Genomic DNA, 12293 nt, shown 5'->3' with positions numbered 1-12293 from the left:
CTAAAAGTTGCCAGCCAGCCCCTGTCCTGTCTTGACAAAGATCCCTGTGGCGGATCGAAACGTCGACCTACATGATAATTGATTAAAAATCCTTTTCAACTTGCTCTGATGCTGTTTGGTGAGTGCCTGCTTCCAACAACAAAGCTGTATTTGGGATATCGATTCCTCTAAAGTGGAGCACCTCCCTGTTGCCTCGTGATTTACTAGTGTGCGGATCTACCTACCATTATATATATATATATATATACTGTATGTCTAGCGTCCGTGAGTCTCCGAAACACTGCCATCTGTTGGCAGAGATTGAAACTACATCTCTTTCTCACACATGCACAAACACAGAAGGTAGCAGACTAGCTTTCGAAGCTTTTGCTGTTGGCAGCAAGTGAAACTACATCTCTTTCTCTCTCTCACATTAGTTACCTTACTAGCTCTCACAGCATTTGCTTCGAGTGGGCTTACTAATATATAAGTTGGGCCATAAAAGATGCAGTAAGTAGGGCAAGATTGAGTGCCATTGCATGCCGCGCCAATAGCACTTTGCACCCTTCACAGTGAATGTAACTGATACCATACAGAGGGGCAGATGTATTAACCAGTGTAAAGTGCATATGCTGCACTTAACACTAGTTCACTGGGGGGATTACGTTTTTAAAATTGTATGAACAGCTCTAGGGACAGCCCGCCGAGTAATGCTCGGTGGGGCTGTCCCCTGCAATACCTCTAGCAATTAGCGGTTTAGGGCTAGCGTTGTCCTATCCCCACTGCAGGCACAACTCTAGCCCTGCTGCTGGGTCCAGGCTGCGCACAGTGGCGTAACTATTGCCCCGCAGCCCCCGCGGTGGCGGGGAGGCGCTTGGAAGGTGAGGGCTCCGGAGGGGGGGAGGGCTGCGGGGCTATTGTTACCCACTGAGTCTGCCCCGGGACCTTTCGCCGGCTCTCTGTCTCCGTCTACCTGCTCTCCCAGCTCCGTCTGCAATAAAAAATGTGAAACACAGAAAATGGCTGCCCCCTTAATGCAGACCGTTTTTGAGGATGCTAGAGGAGGCGGAGGCCTCCTCTAGCATCCTTAAAAACGGTCTTCTGTACAGGGGCAGCCATTTTCTGAGTGACATGTTTTTTATGACAGCAGGAGCCGGGAGAGCAGGGAGACGGAGAGCCGCAGCGCAGACTGATTCGCCGACGAAAGGTCCCGGGGCAGACGCAGTGGCACTATGTGGTGGGGTAAGGGGGTTGGGGGGGTCGATGTGGGGGGGGTGTCGGTGTCGAGCTGGGGGGGTGCAAAAGAGTTGCGCACAAGATCTTGCGATACTTACGAGATCTTGCACATGCCCAGTGAGGCGGCTGGGGGGAGAGAGGGTTTTTTAATGCACATGCGCAGCACTTCATGAGCGCCGATACGGAGAGCTGTGGACACTGGACATAGTGGCTCTCCTTATCGGCAGGGGGGGTTTAATGCATATGGCTGTAACGGTGCCCGCTTCTCCTCGTTATACAGGAGAAGCGGGACCCATTATATTTAAAATGTAAAACACATTTTAATACATCTGCCCCAGAGTGAGAGAAGTTGTCCAGTCAAGAAAATAAGTTTTCTATACAATGGACCAGATGTATTAAGTTTGGTGAAGTGATAAAGTCAGTGGGAAATGCAGGATTTCTAGAGGGGGGTTTCCAAATTGAGGGGTAAATTTACTAAGCTCGGTGAAGTGATAAAGGTGATTTGTATCCAGAAATACACTTATTTTTGACATTTACTATCCCGAAAATACGGCAATTCATATTCGTATTGATAGCATATCAATACGAATACGAATTGCCGTATTTTCGGGATAGTAAATGTCCAAAATAAGTGAATTTCTGGATACAAATACACCTATTTTTTTTACAAATTTCCTTTAGTAAATTTCCCCCAAAGTGTCTGGTTTTTATCACCAGCCAATCAGCTCCTACCTGTCATTTTTCAAACCAAGCCTGTAACTTCACAGTTAGGAGCTGTTTGGCCAGTGATAAAAACCAGACACATTATCACTTCACCGAGCTTAATAAATCTGCCCCTCACTGGAACATTGAAGCAAGAGCAGAAGTTTGGGGGAGGGCTAGTAGAGCCTAGTAACAGTATTCTCCCACCTCATGGTAAGGCTCCTGTCTCTTCTTTCTGGCAGCTGCTCTCTGGTACAGTGCACTGACTGAGGACACAGCAAACTTGGCAGAAGAAGTTACTAACAATAGGCATGTGCAGCATAAAGGTGATAATGCAGCTGGCAAATTGTAATGCACCTTGAGTCCTGTTGGAGAAAGAGTGCTATATCTATTAAATTATTATTATTTTCGAACCCAACCTGTTACTTGACAGTTAGGAACTGACAGACTGTTGCATTATCATCTTAGACTTTATCACTACTCCAGGCTTAGTACATCTGCCCCCCAAACCCCATCATAATCCATATTGAACGGGAAAGCTTTATTAGAGCTAACTCGCTGCTCTTCCATACAGATCTCTCAGCACATAATTCGACATCTGGAAGTGAATAAGGACAGTAGGGACAGCAAAGATCTATGGAAGGGACAATTTTAATGCCGGTCAGATAATTAAAAATCGGGACTTTCTATAGAAATTATAAGAGGCAGGACACAGCACTGTAGTTATTGTTCTATAACTGAAGCGCTGGGATCTCCCGAGACGCCCAGACCTTAAAATTCACTATACACGGGACAATAGAGGCATTTATAATGCACTATAGACGGAACTCTGCCCCTAGGAGGCTCCATCCCCCACCCTGACGTCAGGAGGACGGGGCTGGGAATAAGGCGATGGAAAGATGAGAAGGGAGTAGAGGAGGAGCAGCAGCGCTTCTAGTGTATGCAGTGCAGGGAGACCGGGACAGGACGCGCCTCCAGCTGGCTACAGCAGCAGATCGGGACCCGGGGATACAGTGACTGCAGCAGCGCATGGTGCGTGGGACTATAGTAGTGCTGGCACTTGGACCTGGTGTGGCTATACTAGTGCCGGCTGTGCATCCTCACTGGACCTGGTGCATAGCGCTGTGTGACTATACAAGTGCTGGCTGTGCAGATTGTGTGGACAGTGGAGGGAATCTAGCACAAGGAGTGCAGCCTGCCGGATATCACTGAGCTGGGATTTCACTGGGGTTAAGGGGATCGAAGCAGCATTATCCTACTGAGATCCCTGGGAGCAGGTGAGCCTAACATTATCCTGGGTGCGTGTTGCAACGTGCACTGTATGTTGTGGGTCCTGCACACTGTGGAGGTTGTGGTTCTGCACCGTGCCCTCTATGTTGTGAGTCCTGCACACTGTGGAGGTTGTGGTTCTGCACCGTGCCCTCTATGTTGTGGGTCCTGCACACTGTGGAGGTTGTGGTTCTGCCGTGCCCTCTATGTTGTGGGTCCTGCACACTGTGTGGAGGTTGTGGTTCTGGTACCGTGCATTTTGTATTGTGGTCCTGCACACTGTGTGTGTGTGGAGGTTGTGGCACTGCACTGTACTGTGTGTGCAGTTCTGGGGGCAGGGATTTCTAGCTGACTAGCAGAAGTCTGGACAGTATAAAGAGGGGAGGTTTGTATATAGTGTAAGGGGGAGGGGAGCTTAGTGTTTGTGTGGAGGGGAAAGGTTTGCACGTGTGTGTTAGGGGTGGGGGTGATGTGTGCCTCTGCAAGGCATCATCCCCCTACTCTGGATTATTTGGGTTAGACCCTGCACTGCTAACGTTGCATTTACACTGTGGTTACTGAGAAGAGACTTGATTTACCCTTAGGCTGGTTATTAAACCTTCCAAACAAGCTGCAACCTGACCTGCTGGCAATCTGCACCTAATATCAGCACACAATGCACATGCAGGGTGGTGCCTTGTTATGATGGAGATCATTGGGACGCTGCCAGTTTTTAGGGCACTGATTAGCACTTCTGGGGCCACATTGGATGGCCCCAGAACCTTCAAAAGGGCCACGTTTCTTGTGTTCTAAAGTAAGTTAAATAAATGTAATTTTTAATAGGCATATCTGTCCCGCATAAATATGGTCACAAAGCAGAAAAGAACTGGTCTGCTGCGATGTTGCCCACCACTGCTCTTGGGTATAATACAAACCAGTCATATTCATGGCAGGGAGGCTTGGTGTGGATGCTGCTGCGCTGACTCTCACTGCCCAGGTCCAAGGCCTCAGGCCTCAGGCCTCACAATCAGTAGCAGCAGCCATCTGATGTCACTGACAGATCATGTAACTCATTTTCCAGATGGGATGGTGAATTATCATCAGATTACACTGCGCAGCCTTCCCTCTGGCATCTGTTACTGGTCAATGACATTGGTCCAATGAGAGCTCTCAGACGTTACTTCTATTCCTTTACACAACCATTACCTCATTCATGTAATTAGTTTAATGAAGATGGTCCGGCATGGAGCCAGCACATGAAGTTCTCCCACTATTGTGTGTGTGTGTGTGTGTGTGTGTGTGTGTGTGTGATCTATATTACATACACACACATTTATAGTGAAATATAGGTGTTATATAGTGTTTGCAGGGGATATGTTTGTTTAATTGACAGTAATGTCTTTTATTGCACAGCTCTTTGTTTTGAGGGTTGTGCTCTATCCCTTTTGGGCGGTATTTGCAGTGAGTATTGAGCCCAGTTTTCACAGGCCTATAATGCAGTGATTTTATGTAGTTGGTGTGTTGACAGTAGTATGGCAGGGCTTTTCTGGGCAATATGTTGCTGATCTCTCAGAAATGTATATACAGGTACTCCACTGATAATCCAGACACATCAGGTGCCAAGGGAGAGTGAAGATGATGTCCCACGACATCGATATTAGTTACAGCATTGGCAAGTGGAAACACTGCTGGCGGTGAAGGGACGCAATGGCCATGCAGCAGCCCTTGGTAACAAGGACCTCCCTCACCTGGACATGCAAGACAAGGGAGGGAGTCGTTAACAATATTGAGAAGATATTGTGAGTGATATTGTTCACAAGATCGCCTAGTGTGTGTGTGGGGGGCTTTAACCTGCAGAAGTGCTAATTTCATGGGATAGAGTTAGGCTGTGGGAGGTTGTAGGTAAGAAACAAGTGTGCCATATAATCAGTGGCGTAAGCAATGTGTTTTTAAATACATAAGGGGTCACTAGCTAGGCGTGACACGCCCGCACTTGGATGCGGTTATAAGTCACTCTTGCAGTACCACCGGACCTGTGGATTTTGGGGCTGCATTCAAAAATCCAGAATCATGAACGTGATCGTACAGGGGATGAGGAGAGATGAGTTTTGTGTTTCTACTCCATTGAAACAGCAATTCTCCCCCCTTGCATATAATCAGAAACGAACAATTATGTCCTCTTCATGTGATAAAGTAAATTGAACTATAGTAATAATGAAATTGAGGTTTTTTTCCTAGAGGTTTCTTACTTGGTTGAAATATAGCATCGCTAATACGGTTCAATCCCAAGAGCCAACAGTGACCCCTCCTGAGTATCAATTCGCCTAAGTAACATGAATGGATTTTTTTTTTGTTTTTCCATCAGGATCAATAAAGGCAACACTCCCTTATTGATTGGCTGGACTGCAGGAAGTATGCTCTTCCCCTGCCTGCCTATATTGTGTAAGAATATATAGATGTGGTTTGCATTTGTAAGTGTACCAGGAAGTGGTACACTGGAAAATGGCTGGCCTAGTTAACTGGAAATGTGTAACCCATGTTGAAAAAAATGCTCATTAATGTGGAAGGAAATTCTGTATTTAGTAATCTGATCATGACTGACCTTCTTTAGTTTGTTTATAAAGATAGCTCCCATCCCCCACATTTGTGGTCTTCTAGTAAATGGAGATTAGTTGGAATCACAAAACGTGAATTTATTTTTTGTTGCAAACTGAGGGGAATAAAAATGACAGAAATATAATTTTTTTGCAACTACAGTAAACAAGGTTTTGCTGGGCTGCCATGCAAATTGCCATAGGTGAAATTGCTGATTTAAAACAGATAATCTTTAACTTATCCGGGGAGATATAAGGAAAAAATATAATTACAGAAGGTTGGATCAGGCAGACGGGATTCAAGATGGAGGCGATTGGGAAAACAGCTGTTGCTTATAAGAACATTTTTGCTATACAGGACACAGATAAATCTCTATATACAATTTTATTACAGAGGCTTATCACTGCAGTAGAAAAGAACCTTTTAAACTCCCCAAATGCTGTTATGCATGGTCAAACTGTTGTATCACGAAGCAGTGTGATCACTAATCTGCATTTCTATGTCTGGATCTAGGCTGTGAGACTGACAACCCTCAGGCCAGACGAGGCCACACAAACCCTCTGCCTCCATTAATGTGTCACTTCTGTGTAATGTAGATGACACTAAACATCTCGATATGCGGATGGGAAATGTATGGTAAAGATTTCTCCGGCCCAGTCACGAAGATCCCACATCTTATTGCCACTGTGTTTAGGTGAAACAGATTTTCCAGACAAATACAACTGGGATGGTCTTTGTAAGTGCGTTTTTTTGTTGCTGGATTAATATATAATGATGCAGACTGAGGTGACCTGTTACAGGTATGATGTATGCTGTGTGTATTCTGTTTATATTCTGTGGAAATCTGAGTGACTAATGCACAGCTGCAATGGGAGTACAGTCTGGGGATTATTTATGATAGAGTGGAGGGATTTTGCAGGCTTTCTGCTCCTGTACAGTAACACACACTTCTGTGCTGTGATAGTCGTGGTTTCAGGATTTGAGCGTTGTCTAGTCCACAGGGATGACGTCAGTCTTGCAGGTCTTGTGTCAGATTTCTTGTTGTTGTGAGATATTCCCTTTATTGAGGGGGGTGTCTGTGTGTCTTCCTGGCAGTAAAATCCCACCACCTTGCTTCCTGCAGCACTGCGGTTGCATTGAGTAACACTATGCAACTTCTATATTGTACGTGGGGTGAGAGGTTTGTGCATGAAGGGACAATAGGGGAAAGTCCTGCGCTCTGATTGGCTGGGTAGGATTCCATCACTATTAAGGCCACACTTTTAACGGACCAGTCGTGGAATACTGGAAATAAGGCATGATAATAAGTTCCCTTTTCCTTATTTTATGTGGCATCCCTATAATTTTTTGAGACCAAACAAAGAACATAAACAGATAAGCAAAACAAGGAAAAAACCGATTTACAGAACAAAACCATGGCGGACAAATAGATGTGTTCAATAGGCCTGTGGACACCACAAGTTTTGAATACTGCCCCTTTACCATCACAATACCTCAGGCTTAATTTTTCATTTATTTTTACCGGTTTTCTGTTTGGTTTGGTGTTTATTTATTGTGAAATAAAAAAATGTTTCCAACAACAACTTTATCCTAAAGTTTGTAAAACAGGGAAGCAGTAGGTAGGAGGGACTTCAACATCCCTGTGTGGGTACACACTTGTCAAGTTTTCATCTACCTTAACCTCTGACTTACCAGATATTGGTAGAGCATGTACACTCGCACAACCTCTGGTTTCCTGGTCTTGTCAAAGGTGTGTTGGGGTGTGTTGTGTGTTTTTTTTTTTTTTTTTTTTTTATAAACAACCTGCTAAAAAAAAAAAAAAAAAAAAAAGAGAATCACCCGACCAATATAGTAGAGTGCATGTTTCGGAGACTGGTTTGTCCAGTTATACTGATTCATATGTGTGTGTGTGTATCACTTGGTCTGTCAGAGATTGGAAGAGTGCAGATCGGAGATCTGTGTGGTGTACATTCCGGCAGGGTTGGACAACTGTGTACCTGGCTATTGGTACAGTTTTGGGGATAATGGCATGGGAAGAACTACAATTAGCTGAATGGGTAACCACAGAATCTTATTGAGCTTTCCTGTAGTTAAGACTGTAAAGGTGTCTGTATTGGTAAGTGCATACACAATAGCTGATGCAAGCTGTGACGAGGGGGGGGGGGGGGGGGACAGTAGCGGGGGCATGTTGCATTGTAGTGATTCATGGTTTTCACTAGAAATATCCTCAGTCTTCCTGCGACGGAGGATGATGGTGATGTTGTGGGGGAACATGCAGCGTCAGCGACCTAGTGCGTACACAATGGATGACAGTGTGCACCTAGTTTCACATTAAATGGGAAATGTTTTCCTGTGTGACAGAGAAGCCGTATATGCCATTTTGTTGTGTGTTCTGTTTGCTGGCTGGTGCCTTTTATCAAGAGCCGCTCTACTTAAGAGGCCCTGCCTTGGAATTTGGCCACTTTTCTTATATGTACCAAGGTCTGAAAATCTCTCCCCTCCAGAACTGCTTGTATCCCACTCTGAACATGAACTGTATGCAGAAACCAATAGCAACCAATGAGCTTTCATTTAGTGATATTTTTTCCAATTAAAGCAATGTCTGGCTGTCATTTTTCCTTTTTTTTTTTTTTGCAAATTTGTTCTGTGTAAATTGCAATATGATTTTTTACCCTTCTTCCAGTGCCACAATAACTTAGGTTATTGCTGGGTCTACCCAGGGCTGTGGCTTAGTGGAAAGGGATTGTGACCTATTCGGAAAAGGTCCCTGAAAAATAAGGGAAGGAGCAGAATAAGGGTGCAATGCTAACGAATGACCTGTATCCCAGTAAAATGTTAGGGGGAGCTGCCTCACCACTACTTGGAGATGAAGTTACCTCTAAGTGCCAGCAGAGGGAAGACTCACCACAAACCCAAGGCCAGCCTGTGGGGTGAGCAGGGTTTCCAGCCACTGTGACAGAGCCTGAAACGTGTTAGGGTGCCAGATGACAGCCCGAATGTTTAGGATAGGATCCCGACTGATGGAAATTTTTCCTAGTAGGAGTCCCCAGTCCATATAGAGAGAGAGAATAGAACCTATGGCAAGCGCAGCGAGCCACCGACCCGCCTCTAGGTGAGCGCAGTGAGCCCTTAAGGGCTCGCCCCCCTGTCGGAGTACCGGCGGTCAGGATTCCGATGTCTGTATACTGTCCGTCGGAATACCAACTGTCGGGTCATGATACCACACCCCTTGTGTTCAGTTTCCTGGGTTGTACCAGGGTTTTAGGTGGATAATACCGCTTTCAGACCGCACTCTAGACCCGGGTTATTGCAGTGTCCTAGCGGCCCCAACACGGGGCTAGGTGCGGTATGAAAGAGCCACCACGGGTCGAGCAACACGGGAGTGTAACCCTGGTAATGACCAGGGTTGAACACAGCTCTTACCCGTGTCAAGTGCAGTGTGAATGGGTGCCTGGATCGAGCGACCCTAGTTCTGCTCACAGTATGGAGGAGGCAGCACTGTCATCTCCAAGTGCTGCCTCCTCCCAAGCCCAGGGTGACATCACCGACACTGCAATAAGGCGGGTTTCAGACCACATATGCCGTGTCGCTCTGAGGACGGGACCCGTGTCCTAATCCCGGGTGCGATACGGCATATGCGGTCTGAAAACAGTATAAAGGGTATTATTGAGATGCTTGCTGCCGCATATGCTAGTGTACAAGACCTTTCTGTACAGAATCTGTATTAATATGGCAGTGCAGAAATTCCTATCTCCATGGCTGGAGACTTACCTTAGAGCATTTCTAATGAAGGATGGTGTGTGCCAATGACAATATCTTAAATACTTCTTATTATGCTTCATTCAAAAGAATTGTAATATGTCTCTACATAGCACATGCACTGACTAGATCAGTGTGCTCTGTTAGAGGAAATTTGGTGTGTGTGTGTGTGTGTGTGTGTGTGTGTGTGTGTGTGTGTGTGTGTGGTATATGCTCAGCGTGAGCAAATGGAGATACATTTGTTGGTTTGAATACCAGGGAGGAGGATGCTTGTGACACGTTCGGAATGGGGCACCTCCAGCATAATTGTTTCTCGTTTAATTTTTTTTTTAGCAGTCGGTTTTGGATCTTAATAAGATAGATATATAGATATATAGATATATAGATATATATATATATATATATATATATATATATATATATATATATATATATATATATATATATATATATATATATTTCAACCATGTAAGCACGGCACTCCACGCGTCGTCTTGCGATGAAAACGGCTTTATTTTGCAACGTTTCAATACACGTTAGGTATTTTCATCAGGCAGTATGATGAAAATACCTAACGTGTATTGAAACGTTGCAAAATAAAGCCGTTTTTATCGCAAGAAGACGCATGAAGTGCCGTGCTTACATGGTTGCTATTTATCTTACTGCACGGTCACCCCGATAATCACTAATTTCCGATATTTTGCGCAGTCGCTCTTCTGCGCATGTGTATACGCCGGGTACGTGTGGCCATGGCGAACAAACTGTTTGCTGGGTGCATGTACCCAAGGCTGTGGCCGTTGGGCAGCGGAGGATAGTTGGGCCCATGGGAACACCCAGCGTTTCATGGGCGTTCCCATGGAAATCGCCCGGTGACTTGGGTGCCGGGGGCGGGCAGCTGACCTCACCGGATGTCAGCTGCCCGCCCACTTCCTCCTGAATGCCCATGCACGTCTAAGGTTACCTCAGAGTAACCTTAAGGTGCGTACACACGGAGCAATATGATCGCTGACAATATATTGCTCAGCAATCACATTGCTCAGTGTCCTGTTTTCATCAGCAACCAGGGATGGTCGCTGATGAAAATGACACACTGCCGGGAGAAGAGACAGGGGAAGACGCAGCATGCTCCTCTGACCATCGACCATTATTGGGCTGAAAACTGGAGCTCACACCCAGCGATTTATCGCCGGTGCACACTCCAATCGCTGCCAATATGGTCGCTCAGCGACCATATTGCCAGTGATTTTTGCCTGTGTGTACACAGCTTCAGATGTGCGTGTGCCTTCCACATCATTTGATGGTCGGCAACAATCAAATGAAGTGGGTGTTTCCCCACTGCCTGTGAATGGATGTTCATGTTAAGAATGCAGCATACAAGGGGAGGGGGCGTGCATATCAGCATTCGCAGGGGCGGCGTCTGGTGTACTTGCAAGGCTGATAATCTGGATATTTATACAACAGCGGTAAGATAGGAGACATCCCCTCATACTGCAGCTATAATGGTACCACAACACGACAAGCGGTACAATGGGAGACATCCCCCTCATATTGCAGATATCTGATATAAGGGGATACCACACAATTTAGAAGCTTACATACCGGCGGTATGAAGGGAGACCTCCCCTCATACTGCAGCTGTAATGGTACCACAACACAACCAGTGGTACGTTGGGAGACATCCCTGCATATTGCAGGTATAATGGGTACCACAATACCGAGAAGCTTACAGACCAGCGGTATGATGGGATAGGTCATCATCTCATAATGGAGATATAGCACCTCACACCGGGGAAGCCATTCATACTGTATTATCCGGGTGCCGAACGGGATCCCGACTTTTAAAACAGACGGCCGTTAGCTATTCTCCCTTGTGGGGGTCCACGACCCCCATAGAGGGAGAATAGAATAGGTGGCGAGCATAGCGAGCCCACAAGGGGCTTTGTTGAGCTGGCCACGCTGTCTAATGTAGGGTACACACAGGATGACCCGCTCACGAGGCACATCGTGAGCGGGTCGTCAGTGTCTCGTCCGACCCGCTCACGGTGACGCGGGGGGGCACGACCGGCTCACGATGTGCACCGTGAGCGGGTCCGATCCGATGGCGACCCGCACCCGGCTGTATGGTCGTCATTGAGATCCTACCTGCAGCAGGTAGGATCTCAATAACGACCGACCGGCGGGACCGCGCATCGGATCGGCCCACACCAGGTCAGAAAAGGGCCCAATCAGCACACAATCTAGATCCAATTGATCGGAATTGGATCTAGATTGTGGGGATCGGGCCCTTGTCGTCCTGGTGTGTACCCAGCATTAGTCTGGCCAGTCGGGATCCCGACTATCGGAACGGCATACCACACCTGTATTATACTAGGGACCACGCAGCTGAGGCGTTTACAGACCAGTGGCACAAAGTGTAATAGGACCCCACACCTGAGGAGTTATGTTCTAGTGGCATTATGGGATGAGTTGTCTTCTAGGGGGTTTGGAACAACAGTCTCGAGTGATTTTGATGTGGCCTAATATGTTCATACTCATGTTTACATGTACGCTTTTGCTACCCAGTGTCTCTCATGCTGTGAGAACTGCACCCCTGACAGGTGGCTTTGGCATGTTTTGTACAGACATAGGCATATTAATGACAAACCATTTCCGTTGCTATTTGTGGTATGTTTTTATTGTATGTACCTGCTTTTACATGTCTGGTTATGTGCTCTTGAAAATAATTCTATTGTCTTAGGGCCAGATGTACCAAGCTTGAAAAGTGATAAAATGGA

General features: G+C 46.2%; 1 protein-coding gene across 4 annotated transcripts in view; it reads left to right on the top strand.

Moving 5' to 3' along the window:
• Nucleotides 1–12293, top strand: part of SEMA4C (semaphorin 4C) — a 29227-nt gene that overhangs the window by 3615 nt on the left and 13319 nt on the right. Inside the window, exon 1 of one of the 4 annotated variants that reach the window (XM_083184622.1) lies at nt 2809–2949. The exons of 1 other annotated variant lie outside the window; for it this stretch is intronic. In XM_083184622.1, the coding sequence (XP_083040748.1) occupies nt 2947–2949 (3 nt within the window). In that variant the 5' untranslated portion in view covers nt 2809–2946. Of the gene's footprint in view, nt 1–2808; nt 3216–12293 lie in introns of those variants that run through there. 2 more of the 4 variants (XM_083184624.1, XM_083184623.1) reach the window with 2 other exon arrangements.

The sequence above is a fragment of the Crinia signifera genome, chromosome 4 (genome assembly GCF_055691185.1).
Source record: "Crinia signifera chromosome 4, ASM5569118v1, whole genome shotgun sequence".
NCBI classification, from domain to species: domain Eukaryota; kingdom Metazoa; phylum Chordata; class Amphibia; order Anura; family Myobatrachidae; genus Crinia; species Crinia signifera.
The sequence above is the reverse complement of the archived record's forward strand: the minus strand, read 5'-3'. Positions and strand labels throughout refer to the sequence as shown.